The 15,315-nt window shown below is 40.4% G+C and overlaps 1 protein-coding gene across 7 annotated transcripts in view; it reads right to left on the reverse strand.

Moving 5' to 3' along the window:
• Window positions 1-15,315, reverse strand: part of CHD9 (chromodomain helicase DNA binding protein 9) — a 216,340-nt gene that overhangs the window by 183,769 nt on the left and 17,256 nt on the right. For all 7 annotated transcript variants that reach the window (XM_014603352.2, XM_014603349.2, XM_019497467.2 and 4 more), the window contains exon 4: window positions 7,577-9,178. In XM_014603352.2, the coding sequence (XP_014458838.1) occupies window positions 7,577-9,013 (1,437 nt within the window). In that variant the 5' untranslated portion in view covers window positions 9,014-9,178. The remainder of the gene's footprint in view (window positions 1-7,576; window positions 9,179-15,315) is intronic.

A 15,315-nucleotide genomic window follows, 5' to 3' on the forward strand; every position in this document is an offset into this window, starting at 1 on the left:
CCGACAGCCTCAGCCAGCACGCACACCAAGGGCTGCTCCTGGTGCGGCTGTAGCCACCCAAGTACTGTTCAGCTTCCCCTACCTCCAGGGTTTCCTCCTTCTGTCTGTGATGCACTGATCTGTATGGGAGGGAAGCCACAGCTGGGAGACTCCTGCCCCAGTGCATGGGGCTCCAGCTGCAGGTTGCCTTCCACCCACTTGGTTGTTCACAGGTGGCTGCTCATTGCCCTGAGTGGGTGAAAGGCAGCCAGGAGCTAGAACTGGAACCCTGAGCACTGGGGCAGGAGCTGCCCAGCTGCAGCTTCCCCCCTACACAGAGAGGAACAGCAAGGGCAGGAGGAGCTGCTGGAGACGGGGGGAGCAGAGCAGTACCTGGGCAGCTGAGAAGCTACGCTCGCTGGCTAGAGTCAGGGTGAGCTGGGCTTGGCCCCATGCAAAGCACAGTGGGGCACGCCAGCACTTGGCATGCTGAATCTGGCCCATAGGCAGTATTTTGCCCCCCCCCCAACTCTAGTTAGGCTCACTGGCACACCTGGAACCAACTACCTATATGGGTCACTCGTATTTTCCCCTATATGTAAAGGGGAACCTCAGGCCCCACATTACATATTACACAATTAACTCATTAATAAACTACAATAAATTTAGACTGGCCACACATGCAAAGTAAGATGAGCCACAAGTGAAAAGTAATTAACTCACAATTAGATGGTTAATCATACAATAAATTTAGATAAGCCACATGTGCAAAGTAATTAACACACAATAAAAGTGACTATCCAGTTATAAAGACAGGTAACCAGCTATATAGTGCTTGAAAAATGTATAACAACTCTATGGCTGGTTTCCATCCAGCTTTAGTTTGAACTTATAGCAGGGCCCTCAGTGATTGCAGTGTCCAGAGCTCTTGCAAAAGTATTAAACTATGGAAATTCCCAGAAATTATAATTTTTTTCTTAAGGATAGAAACCAAAAAGTCTCTTACACATAAAGAAGCAGCTCCCCAATGATATTACTTTAGTCCATTCCTAATTTCTAACATTTGGAACACAGTCAACAGGAAGAAACACAAATAGAAGCACACCGCTGGGAATATAGGAACATGGGCTATACTGGTGAATCGGTAGCCATACAAAGAAAATAAATGAATATTTAGGATTATCTTTGAAAAAGCTATTTCCTAACAGCTGATAACAATGAGCTATTAACCTGGTTTTGATCATCTGAAAAAATAAAAGCATCTTCTTTACCTGTACCTAAAAATGATCCCTGTAACCAAAGAACTTACCTCATCAAGCACCTTAAACATGTACAAAATGTAGCCAGATACCAAGATAACAGGTGCTCTGTAAATACATCACACTGATATTTTCAACATTCTCTTTTTCAATCCGACTGAGAAGAGCCTCAAAAATGCCTGATACCTCAGGGTAAACTCATGCCTCCAAATTTCAATTGGTCATTAGATCCTCAAAGTTAAGTGGAAAGATTACAAAAAAACCCAAAAGCAAACAAAAACAAAACAGCCACTTTTCTTTTATGGGCATGTTAGTGCATACCTGCCTACTGTAGATACCTGCATTTTCTTCTGAAAACCTAACCAGTGTTGAGATCCTGGATGCACGATTAAAGAGATCACAGGTCTACTCAGGTACAGCAATTCCTGTTCTCTACTAGTAATAACTTGCATCACACAAGCATGGTATTTCTGACCACAGACAAATTAGTATAATAAACATGCAAACAAAGTAATATAATTATTTCATAGATTTCTAGAGTCGGAAGGGACCTGATAGATCATTGAATCCAACCCCCTGCTCCATACAGGAAAGAGTGCTGGGTTAGGTAACCCCAGCCAGATGCCTGTCTAATCTCTTGAACATCTCCAGGATAGGGGAAAGCACCACCTCCCTTGGAAGCCCATTCCATATTTGGCAACCCTTACCATAAATAATTTCTTCCTTATATCCAATCTAAATCTATTCTCCTTCAGTTTGTGGCCGTTATTTCTGGTAACCCTGAGAGGTGCCCTGGTAAACAGAGTGTCCCCTATTCCCTGCTGGCCCCCCCGATGAGTTTGTAGGCAGCTACACGATCACGTCTCAGCCTTCTCTTGCGGAGGATGAAGAGATTCAGATCCCTCAGTCTGTCTTCATAGGGTCTTACCTGCAGGCCCTCAATCATACGAGTAGCCCTTCTCTGAACCCTCTCAAGGTTATCCACATCCCTCTTGAAGTGCGGCACCCAAAACTGGACGCAGTACTCCATCTGCGGCCTCACCAATGCTGCACAGAGGGGACCTATCACTTCCTTAGACCTGCTCGTGATACTCCTGCTGATGCAAGTGTGTGGTTAGCCTTCCTTATTACCTCGTCACACTGGCGACTCATGTTCATTTTTATATCAACCAGGACTCCGAGATCGCTTTCCAGTGGTACTCAGAATGGTACCCCCCAGTGTATAGGTGTGTTGGAGATTCTCTTTCCAGGTGCAACACCTTGCATTTATCCTTGTTGAATTGCATCCTATTCTGATCTGCCCACTTCCCCAGTCTGTCCAAACCTGCCTGAATTCACTCCCTGCCCTGCCTTCCAGTGTGTTTGCAGATGACACTAAACTATGGGGAATAGTAAATTTGGACAAGGTGCTTTCAAGACCTTCATCCAGATCGCTGATGAAGATATTAAACAGTACATTATATGACTTTTCACACATTTTGTGTTTAAATATATAAAACAAAAACAAAAACAAAAAAGCCTATAAAAAGGTACCCCTGACCCAGTTTAACTTTTTATTTTTATTTTTTATTTTTTTTAGTAGAGAAAAAGATGATGCTAGTTATGTTTGTCACAACCCAAGGGTGTGATTTTTGTTTGTGTGCACTTCGGCACTGCTAAATTATTTCCCGCCACTTGTAGCTTTCTTTGCAGGGTGCATTTCTAGGTTGCAAAAGAGAAATGCACAGTGCAAGGAATTCCCGCCATTTGTATACAAATTTGTGTCCCACTATTGGCCAGTTCTAAATTATTCCCACGTGGCAGCTAGTGATTGGCCTGCTAGCCGTATAAGAGGCTTGAGCGGTTTCTGCCCAAGTTGGAGAACTCCGAGGAGAACCCTGCAAGGGAGGACTCCACAACCATCTGGAGGAGGAGAACTTCACATCTTGTGAAGATCTCTAAGCGCTGCGGAGCCTATCGGACCCAGCGTGTATCTCAAGAAGGCTATAGGGGTCTGATCAGCCTCTCGCCTCTCCCCGTCGCCACCTGATCCTTCGACGTACCCTTCCCTGCGCGCAAGTTCCACGGAGCCTAGCAAACTTCGTGTGAGTGTATTCAGAGCTCTTTGCTTTGAGTTACTTTCTTCGGTTGACACGATGGGCTCGCGGTTTAGAACTTTCAACCGGATTGGGCTAGAAGGTTCACGGGAAGGAACTCTAGTCCGCCTCTCTTCTTTTCTGTCTGTAACTGCAACTCAAGCAAGTTTTCCTGCCTGCACCGTGACCATCTTCAGTGTAAGTAAAATAATCTTTAATCAACCACTAAGCTTCCATGCCTAATTCTAGCGTGCTGCCTGCCTTCCCCGACCCGGCGTGTCCGGGCTGCTGGCCACAGCTCGCCGCGCGAAAAAAAACAACCCCCGAGGGCCTCGGACTGCTCCCGGCCCGCACAACGTTGACAAAGATTTTCAGATACCAGCATCCAAGGCTGATATGGACATGTAATAAGCCAAAAAAAATTAATGACAGTGGCTTAAAAATGCCAATAAACATGTTTTCATAAAAGACAGGTCTTTGTACAGTTTTCCTCGCTTTATGCTGTACATGCTTTCCTAGAAGTGGGTGCATAACTTGAATTCGCATAAATGGAACCCACTTCACAATGTAAGAAATAGGGATATGTTCCAAGACCTTAACTGTACTGACCCCCAGACCCATTTCTACCACTTTTACAAGACAATTTTGGTACCCACCAACAGCAGACAATACACACAAGCACAGGGTGGTGGTGAATGTTACCACAATGGGGACTGCAACTACAGAAACACGTGTTGGAGACAATGAGTGAGGAGCACAGATCCACACAGGAGACTATATTTTGGTGCGCGTCACTCCCAGAACGCACCACACAAAGCAGCTGACTGCAGGTTTTCACCACACCGATCGCATACGAGTGAATATACATCTTGCATATAATGCATTTTTAGTATTAAAAGGGTAAGAGCAGATAAGAGTAAATTCACACATACAAAACCCACATAAAGCGAGGGAAACCTGTAACTACAAACCAGTCCTGTAAGTTTGGGTGATAAATGTCTATGACTGGCAGCTGTACACAGACATGACACTGAAAAAAATAAGCAATATGCACAAAACAAACTTAAGAATTAAGAACTGATTAACAGATAGGTTGATAATTCAGCACTTATAAAATTACTTTTTACAAGCTATGTGGGTTCTTCTAGTGGAGATCTACAGGTATTTATTTTTGTCTGGATACTATTCAGTATCTTGCTCAGCCATCTTAGAGAAAATATAAAATCACAACTGGTAAAATATGCAGGAAAATAAAACTGAGAGCTAAATAAAGGGGCAATTCAATTACAGTGACCGATCTGGCTCACTTAGTAAAGTGAGCTCACTTGACAACATGCATTTTACCATATTTACTCAATTCGAAGGCAAGGTCTTTTCCCCCCATTCAACATGGGGAAAACAAAGCCACGTTTTAGAATTGGATATCAAGTGATATCAATGCAGTCAGAAGAGGTGGCAGGAGTCCATGTAGCATGGAGGCACATGGTAGCATGGGACCTGGCACTAGGGGCACAGTTGAGGGGATGGGGCAGATAGTCAGGCAGGGGAAAGGCCGCCTACCCCCAATGCTGTTTGGTCCCCTCCATCACTTGCCTCCACTTTTCCTGCAGCAGCAGCTGGGGTGGGGAACAAGTTTAAAATAATGCCCCAATAATTAGATTTTATACAAAGAAAATGCTAAATGTGTTATAATTATTTGTGTATAGAATCTAATTATTGGGGGGTAATCTTAAATTCAAAGCTGTCTTGAATTCAGGTAAATATAGTAATAGTGTCAAATGAAATCATACATCTAAAAACAATGTTCATCACACATAAAAGATGCAGGACTGTATCCTGAAAAGCATCAACTTTAAGCCAGAAGAATAACCATGATCCTTGAATGTAAGCAGGGAAGTATCAAGTAGGAACAAAAAAGCTATATTACCTCTACATATGACATCAGTGAGACCATTATTAGACTACTGAGAGCATATCTGATGTCTAGACTTCAAAAAAGGCGTTGAAAAATTGGAAGAAGTTTAGAAACCACAATTTAACTCCAGGAAACGCAGCATATATTCAGCCATAATCTCATATCTATTTTAAATATTTAAGAAAGGAAAGACTATGTTTAAAGCCACAAGTTCCTATCAAGGAAATATATTTCTGATAGTAGAAAGGCAGGCATAAAGAGATTCAATTGTTGGAACCTGAAGTCAGATAAAAATCAGATTAGGAGGGGGAAAAACACTGGAACAATTTACCTAACAATATAGCTATTCATCTTCTCTCAATGATCAGATACCTCTCCGGAAGACATGCTATTAATTCAAACAAAAGTAGTAAGCCTGATGAAGTAATTACTGGATGTGATATAAATCTGTGTTTTGGAAGATATCAGATACTATCAGGAGAATGACCAAGTTGGTTCCAAATGTACTGGCACCTGCCTTTCCTGTGGATTAAACCGGCAATGCTGAGGGTGATACAGGTGTGTAGGCAGTTCAGTGTCTCCATATACAATGCTCAGGTTTTTGCGCCCTGGAGGGATCACTCCAGCTTTGTTTCATCTTTCAAGCAGGGATTATTTTCAGCAAACTTCTGTTTGACTCAGCATAAATTTATTGTCTCACGAGACAAACAGATGCCTACTACTACTACTAGCCCATTATCAAGATCTATAGCTGCAAAGGTGTATACTCACTTCTACCAACTGACCTCAGTGTGAACTATTTAAATTAGTACATTTTAAGGCAGAGAGCACCCATATGATGCTCTAGAGTGAATATAAGTGAGTGTACACATCTGCTGGTACACAACAACTGAGACAGGTTTCTGGTAAATTGGGTTACCAAACACAACTATGTTGGTTTACATACATTCAAGTCTTGTTTATCCTGTTTCTGCCAGAAAAAAGAACTAAAGAACCAGTAAGAACACTGTTCAGAGCCTGATATCAAAAGTACAAGGAAACCGATTAAAAATCAGACAGGAAATAATATTTTACCCAGTTGATTTCATTGCTTTAAGATAAATATACATTTGACAAACAGTTGGGTATAAAAAGCGCTTCCATGTAGACTCAACATACCCATTCAATCAGTAACTAAGAAACCTCATGTACCTTCTGGATCCACTGGAGACCATCAGTAGAAAGCACCAAAATAACTGAATTTAGTGTTTCTGATAATTAAAGGTAACCAAGTCAAGGTTTGTTTTCCCCCCTTCTTCAGTGCTAAAGACCTCTAAGAAATCACCATCCCACCCCCCCGGATAGTTGCACCAGGAATTTTGCTCAAGATAAAACTGAGAACATTTTAAAGTGGACCTATTTTTTAAGTAAAAATAACTTAAGGTTACAAGTATTTGAAGAGAGGAAGATGTGATACAAGCTTGATCATATAAGAAGGTGAAGATAAGGTCATTGGATAAGCTATAATGCAAGGCAGATTCTGGTCTTTCTAGTCAATAAAAAAAAAAATAAATACATCACAGAATTACCCAGTGTGACATTTGTCACAGTGACCACACAAGATGCATCAAAATAAGTATTAGCTTATGCTATGCTAAATGAAAAACAACACATTAAAAAAGTCAAAGTTGTGCTTATTTTAAAGACTTTCCTTAATGTCATTAGTTACACATTATTTTTTCACAGATTATATATAATGACTTCTCACTGAAGCAAAAGATACCAGCATTTAGATGTGGTCTGCTCCAGATGAAAACTGTAGCCAATAAAATGAATTATCTCTGGTATTTAAAATTAGTATGTAAAAGTTTAAATAGCCAATAAAAGCCAAATATAGCTATTTGATACAGTAGAGTTCACATCACCCATAAATGGGTGGTTCAGCAGCCTACTAACAAATTAAGACAAGCTATTTGGCTGATTGCTGCAGCTTTTACTTCAAAGGACACTGCTTTGATCAGTTGCATTTCATCAGCACTCCTGCACAATTTTCTTCGTGGTAGGATAAGGAACATAATCCTATGAAGTATCTCGGTTTTACAGTACCAATTTAGAGAGGGGTAGGAACTGTAAACATTCAGTGTTAAGAACCAATATTTATATTTAGCATTGAGTTTTACCGGGGGAAGGTGGAACTTGTGGTACTTAAGTCTCTTTTCAAAGCTAGACGAATTACTTATTCTTTCATACCCCAGTACCAGTAATGGCTCAGAAACATTGAGTTACCTATGGGTTGGCATACATACCTACCAGTATGATTAAAGTCACTGGAACAATTAAACTAAAACCTCTCAAAAAGTACTACATACCTGTCCTTGCAAGGTTACACGATTTCTGCCTTGAACATGCTGATTAGACACTGAAGAATGCCAAGGATGCATCCGACTTTGTTGTGACTGCGTCCGAACAATATCAGATGACTGCGTTACTTGCTGTGGAGTAATGTGATGTTCTAGGTCATGTTCTAATACGTGGCTTGAACTGTCCTGAACAAAGGCTGAATCATCAAACTGGGGAAGGAGATCTTCCTGGAGGAGGTCCTCTGGATCAAGCCCTGTAAATGGTTCACCTTGAGATTCAACTTGATGAAGTAAACTCTCATCCAAAGATGAAAAACCATTGCTTTCTATAGGATCACTGAAATGGCTTATTTGAGAAGAACCAGCAGAAGCTGGAAAACTAATGTTCACAGGAGAGAGTTTTGAACTACTGAAGTTGCCCTGAGGATGCGCTGAATGCAACATCTGGAAACTATTTGAATTTAAGGGTGTGTTAGGATTCAACAAGTGCTCGGTGGTTTCTTGTTTGGTCCCTGCTCGAGGTGTAAAGGCATCACTTCCAGTAAAATCAGATAAAGGATGCGTTTGTTGGCTACTAGAAAGAGTTGTAGAAGACTGCAGAAGGCTGGTAGAAGAAATGTGGTTGTTAGAGTAGGAATAAGAAAACTGCTGGGTATTACTGACTGGACAAGAAGTCATGGTTGGGGACTGTCCATCAAAATTTCCCTCTTGATTTCCACAGAAATGTATCGAAGCAGTTGCAGTTTGAGAAAATGGTTTAACAGGAAGAGGCTGTTGTGAAGCTGATGGATTAGCAACTGGAGGTGGGTGGGTAACATTGACTCTGTGTGAAGCAGACACATTAACCTCCATGAAGTTTTTTGGCTGACTCAGAGTGTCTTGCCCTGAGTTAGCATTGTTTCTGCTTTGCTGCGAACGTAGTGAGGCACACTGATGTTGCTGTTCATTGGCCTGAAATAAGGCAAAATCATGGTGTGCTACAAAGCTTTTATTTTGCTGCATAGTCTGAGAATGTCCTGGGTGAAAAGGGGACCCATTTTGATTTGGAATAGCTGTAGCAGTTTGATGACCCCACATAGGACTACCATCTGCAACATCAGGAAACATCCCATTGGATTGGTTTGGTGGATGGATTGGTGAGCAACTGAATTGAGAGTGAGGTGATAAGACACTGTCAGCTGGGCTGTTGAATGACTGATTTACTTGGTGAAGTTTCAATGAATCATACTGATTTAGCTGCTCAAATTCACTCATCTTCTGTTGAGCTTGGGTATCTTGCACATGATTCAATGTGTCTATGTGCAAAGGCTCAAATTCTGCACCCAAATTCAGTTCATCAACCAGTGAAACAGGCCCAGGTTGTACAAAGGCATCATCTGACAAACCTTCTAAGGTCTCACTAAAAAGGTTGGCATCATCAAAAAAATCCATCATAGGATCAGTCATCTTGATATACCTGCACTGCTTTAGCTTTTAACTCCAAGTGGAGTTAATTTAGCCCCCCTGCAGCAAACAGCAAATATTGTGTCCTGTGGTCACCACTTTATCCAAGGCATGTCAATATCCATTAGCGCTTCTGATGAAATGCAAGTCTTAAACTGTTAAAATATCCTAAAAAGAGAAAAAGGATAAAAATAAGGGCAATGACTTTAAACCAAAATTACCGGAGCTTATTTTTAAACTTTTTATAACCCTCCCTCCGCCATCCCTAATATTTGTGAACTTTTGATTTGTCACACTCACAAATGCAGCCTTTAGACTGCAAAGCTCTTTAGGACTAGGACTTGTTATTTATCTTTATGAAAAGTATCAAATGCAATTCGCTGAATGGCACTTTAAAAATATCTAATTAAAACAACATTTGATGTTTTGAATGCAACAATTTAATAGCTTTTTGTTCTATATTAATGAAAGCATTGAAAAATTACATTTACAGCTTTTAAGCAAAAAATGACCAAAATCTAATAATAGAATGGCTGCTTTTTTGTATATTTAGAGTCCCATAATGAATATGAAATTAATCAATTCCCTTACAAAAAATATTCTTCAACAGCTGCAAACAGTATAGGTAGTTTACTTGTAACAATTCCTGTACTTGTAAAACACACAAGCAAATTCTGAGACAATATACGAAATACAGCTCAAGGCACCTGAGATATAGATAACCAGAAAACAACTGATGTGGCAAAGCCTGGATAACTTATTTCTTTCAATTAAACTGAATGTTATGTCATTTTAATGAAAATCTTAATTCAGAATTTCTTGTTGTAATTTTTAGCCTAACTGTCCTGTCAATTACAATTGGACATTAATAAAATGGATAAAAGTCAGACCATTCATGTTGTTTCTCATGCACTAGCAACTAGGAAATACGTAGTTAATATATTACTGTAATGCCACTATATTTTAATTATGTGAAAAACTGCAAGCCAGATTTAAACTGTTGCATTATATACAAAGATAAATGTATTTACCATTTACCTTTCAACTGTCTAGAATAAATTACAGGAACGTGTGGCCATAGCATTAAATATTTAGCTTAACTTCATTTAATAGCACTTAACCAAGATGCACAAAAGCATTCATACTAAGTAGGTTCTTATCTTTTTTGGGGATCAACTTTTCCTTCTCATGGGATAAAATCCCAATCTAAATCAATTAAACACAAGGGTAATCATCACTAGCAGAATCAGACCTCAAAATAAAGTCATACCTACACTATGAAGGACTCTATGTTAGCTGTTACCACACAGAAAAGATCCGGGAGTCATTATGGACAGTCTGTTAAAAACATCAGCTCAGTAGCCATCAAAAATGCAAACAAGGTGTTAGGGATTAAGAATGGAATTATAAGCAAAACTGAAAGTATCATTATACCCTTCATAAATCCATGGTGCATCTACACCTTGAATACTGTGTCCAGTTCTGGTCCCCACACCTCAGAAGGAATACACAAGAACTAGAGAAGGTACAGAGAAGGGAACAAGGATGATTAGCAACATGAAGGTGCTTCCATGTTAGGAGAGATTAAAGAGCCTAGGCCTATTCAGTTTAGAAAAGAGATGCTGGGGAAGGTCATGATAAGGGTTTACAAAACACTAAATGGTGAAAAGAAAGTAAACACAGATTTATTTTTTACACCCTCTCAACACAAGAACTAGGGGTCACAAAATGAAACTAGCAGGTTTTGTTTTAAAACTAACAAAAGGAAGGTTTTTTTTCCCCCATGCAGCATGTAATTAAAGTGTAGAAGTTACTGCCACCAGATACTGTGAAAGCGGACAGTTTAGCCAGATTCAATAAGAGATTAGCCAAATTCTACTGGCAGCAGTAGTTAGTCAGCACAGGAGTTAAGGATACAGCCTCTGAATCAGAACTTCCAAAACCTTAAATGCTGTAGGCTGCAAATGTGAAGAACAGTGGGAAAACCACCCCGGTCATATGCACACTCTGCCTATCAACATCCACTCTCTGCCTCTGCGACACACGATGCTGGGCAAGATGGATCTATGGTCTGACTCAGTAAATGGCAAATCTTATGTTCATGTGGAAAGAGTGCTTGAAAACATCAAAGAAAAAACCAACCAAGCCTGTGCATAGAACTGGCTAGTGTTCACTGATAAATAAAACAATATTCACAAAGCTCATGAAAAGAGCATATATAGATATCTATGTGATACTTTAGATCAAGAGTATCAAATTTACCTGGCCTTTGGGCTTGGATCCACACCAGAGGGGTCAGATCCAGACGCAGGGTCAGGGTGCCATAGGGGTTAATGCAGCTATTGCTCACCCCCACTGCCAACACATTCCCCAATGGGGCACTGTACCTGGGGGTTTGGATGTGCCACTGCTCACTCTGCCCCCAAATTCCTAGCCCCTCTAGGAGGCCCACGGGTAAAATGACATTCCTTCTACAAGCCATGTTTGAAACCCTTGCTCTAAATCAGGGCTGTCCAACTGATGGCCCACAAAGGTTTAAGTTGTGGTCCCTAGGTTCCTGTCCAGCTGCTAGACTCCCCCACCAAATCAGGCTGCAACAACAACCAGAGTCTCTAGGTTCCTCCTTCCACTTTCACATTCTTTCTGCTTTTGGGGGGCATAGTGGTGCAGAGTCAGGCCCTGGAAGCCAAAAGCGAGACCAGAACTGTGCGGGTCATCAGTCAGGAGGAATGTGCACAGACACATGATGCAGTGGTAGACAGGGAGTGGGGCACAACACCCAGGCCTGTAGTTCCTGGCCTCCACTGATGTGGCCCCCACAGCATGGAGCCCAAGTTGTGTGGCCAGCACAGCATAAGCCTCCCAGCTGCTTAGAAGTTGTATAGCCTTGCTCTAAATGATCTGAAATCTTACAGTCAGCCATGTTCCCCCTCAAAGGGCATTCTTTTGATGGTTGATTCCCCTGCACATGACCCCTGGACACCATGCATTATAACTCTATCCTAAAGACAGACATTCTAAATCTGAAAACATTTTATTCTGGATAGCATTGTATGCCTGGATAGCAGTTGATCTATCTATCTAGGTATCAGAGAAGTCTGAATAGTGATTTGTACCAAACATGCAGTATATTAAAAATAGTCATAGAAAAAAAAAGAGAAAGAGAAATAAGGAGTTCCCCCCCCATCAATTCCAAACTGTCCAAGTGCTGCTTGTCATAGAAGTTAGACTTTTTCAAAGGTCCTAAACTGCTAGAAATAATATAAACTATTCTCTAACTTAATCTAATGCTAGTTAATGGGCTTGACTCGTCAATTTATGATGAAAAGTAAGAAAGGTATCATTATTGTACAAACCCCTTAAAAAAAGCTAGCAAACTAAACAAACAGAATGCAGAAGAAGCAGGTATTCTGCAATTTAGTTTTTAAATGATTTTACACATTACATATTTTCTCATCATGGGAATTAATCCAGAAAGACTATTTGAATTTACTGGGTTGTGTATTGGTCTTCTTGTAAATTTTCAAATACATAGCTATTTTCTACCAATTGAATCAATATTAAGATTGAACCACATTTTTGCTACTTAAAAGATGATTAAAAAAAAACAACACACAGCTCCTATGTCTCAATTATTTCTTTATTTTTAGTTGGTCCATCACTTTAGGCCAGGGGCTAGAGTAGCATTGGGCCAGTCAGTAAGCCAAACTGGACTGGCAGACTGGTCCTGTTTGCACTGTGTGCAGTACACATACCAGATCTGGCCTAATCCAACACACAGGGCCAGTCCAGGCATGTGCTGTATGCACCATACCAGGTCCAGTCCAAGACCTATGGGCAATACTATGGGACCAAAGATAAGGCTCTACAGGTCAGATGTGGCTTGCAGGCCATATCTTTGACACCCCTTCTTTAGGCTATGCCATACATATAAACCCTATAATCCCATGGCCCCAAACAGAAGTTAAACAAGATAAATAGTTTACAAAGATTAGCATATCTTCAGAATACAATTAAATGTGAAGGGAAAAGGAAGCAGAAGTGGAAATATTTGTGCCTCCAAAGACCTGCTTAGCAATATACTCTTATTTACCATTTTAATGAGTTTTGCTGTTGAAGAAAATAAAGGGAAGTTTGTTCGATGTTAAGTTTTAAAATCAATTATGCTTATAACAGAAAGGCAGCTTGCATTCTTTTACAATGACTTGTTATAAAGAGTCACATTTCTCTTAACTTATTTGTGATAAAAAGTCTAAGATTATTTGGGTCAGATGTCCCATACCATGCATTTATTGTAGTATGTCTGCAATATTCCTAAGGGAGAAATTTCAGCAGAACATATAGTCAAGTTACAATAAATACTGAAGGGGAAGGGAAACAGACCTATTTTGCTGCATTTTAATTAAGCAGCTACTCATTACAAATGGGACAGATTTATACAACAGTATATTCATCACATTTCTGATTATCATTGGAAAAAATTAAGGGAAAAAATTAAGGGGGGGGGGAGTGAAGCCCACTGCTTACAGATGAGCATCATGCATACAAGAGATAAGAACAAAGTATAAAATTGTGTAATAAGTGGTACCCATAGTAGTGGTGCACGAAACGAGCCATATTCAATTCAGATTCAGCCCAAATCGGGGGACAGTGATTTGATTAGTTGATTCAGATCACTATCCCATAGGTTCATAGATGTAGGGTTGGAAGGGTCCTTAGCGGATCACTTCTGAGCGCATGGGAGCCCTGGATCAGCAAATGGTGGTAGGGGGACCTCAGGTACCACCCCAGACCCAGGAGGCACCAGCTGCCGAGCCCGGGGGACGGTCCCCCGCATGCTCCGCGGCAGACCAGGAAGTAGACTGGAAGTGCTTCTGGTCCCCTTCTAGGTCCACCGCCGAGTGCCCTGGGAACCCTCCGCTCCTCTGGGACAGATGCTCCATCCGCCCCACCATCTCAGTGTTCATGAGCCACCTAGGACCTTGAGGGATGTAGACATAGATTAAATGCTTTTTCTATGTCTAAATCATCCAATCAATCCGAATCAATTCGGAGGGTTCTGATTCGATTCAGAGAAATTAAAGGGCCTTCTGATTTGATTCAGAGACCCCTTCTTTAGGCTATGCCATACATTTCGATTCAGAGAGATTAAGGGTCTTCTGATTTGATTCAGCTGCTGAATCAGGCCAAATCTCTGCCAAATCGAATCCGTGACTGAAGCTTTGCACAGCCCTAGTATATAGCTCTTATAAATACCTTCAGATTTCAAAGAACTGACTTGCATAAACATGTTAAATACAATTATTCCCCCAGAGTTCTGATGTTCTCTATCCTTATTGTTAACCACTTGAATGCTTAAACAATATGCCCCCTTGAAGGCAGAGTTTGCTTACAACTCCCTAGTACTGCCCATGCCAGATATGCAATAATGTAATTTGGAACCAAAGTGATCTAGAGTCTGTGTAAAATATTTGCAAAAACAATCTGCTGGTTATTTTAAGTATCCTCTGTTCTAGAATCTTAATCCTCCTGTCTTTTAGCATAGGAAAAACAAGTAACAAGCCGCAAAGCTGACCACACTATACACTCCTCTGTAAACTACCAGTTTTAACTTCTTCAGTATTTGTGCATTAGATTCTATACTCTCCTCCCTCAAGTTAACAACATGATTAGAAATTGCACATGACAAGTTTCTTCCACAAGTTTATTTTCTGACATAAAAAAAATGTTAATACAGTGCCTGCATGGAGACAGAAAAGTGAAATCCTCACACCCATGGTACAAATCAGTGACTACTCAATATGAATTAACTCTTGTTAAGAGGTTCTTAAAACCTCACCAAATCACATCTAAGATGCCTTATCTATTTTGCTTAACACAATTAATTGGATATATTCGTGATTTCTCAATGGTTCTAACAGAAATCATACACCTCTTCTATTAAAATTAATATTCATTCCAAATTAATCTTAAAATATCTCCATAAAATTTTCAATTAGTTATGAGCAATTCACTAGAGACAAGAATTTTTGTGGGCAATACCTTTTTCTTAACCAACTGCATGGCTGGGCTAAAGTTGGACAATGAACTACAAGTATATTAAGCAATTTTTTTCTGCTCTTATTTGGTTTCTCTCACTTGTAATCTCAAATTCAGCATCTCCAAGTTTACCTCCATAGCAAAACTGACCAGCGTTGCTATTTTGTATAATTATAGAACTACTGCAATTGCTATTTAGTGAAAAAAAAATCGTAAAAAAAATCAGGCACTGCCCATGAAATTGTGCAAGGCTGGCAAAATCCACG

This window comes from Alligator mississippiensis, chromosome 10 (genome assembly GCF_030867095.1).
Source record: "Alligator mississippiensis isolate rAllMis1 chromosome 10, rAllMis1, whole genome shotgun sequence".
Classification (NCBI taxonomy): domain Eukaryota; kingdom Metazoa; phylum Chordata; order Crocodylia; family Alligatoridae; genus Alligator; species Alligator mississippiensis.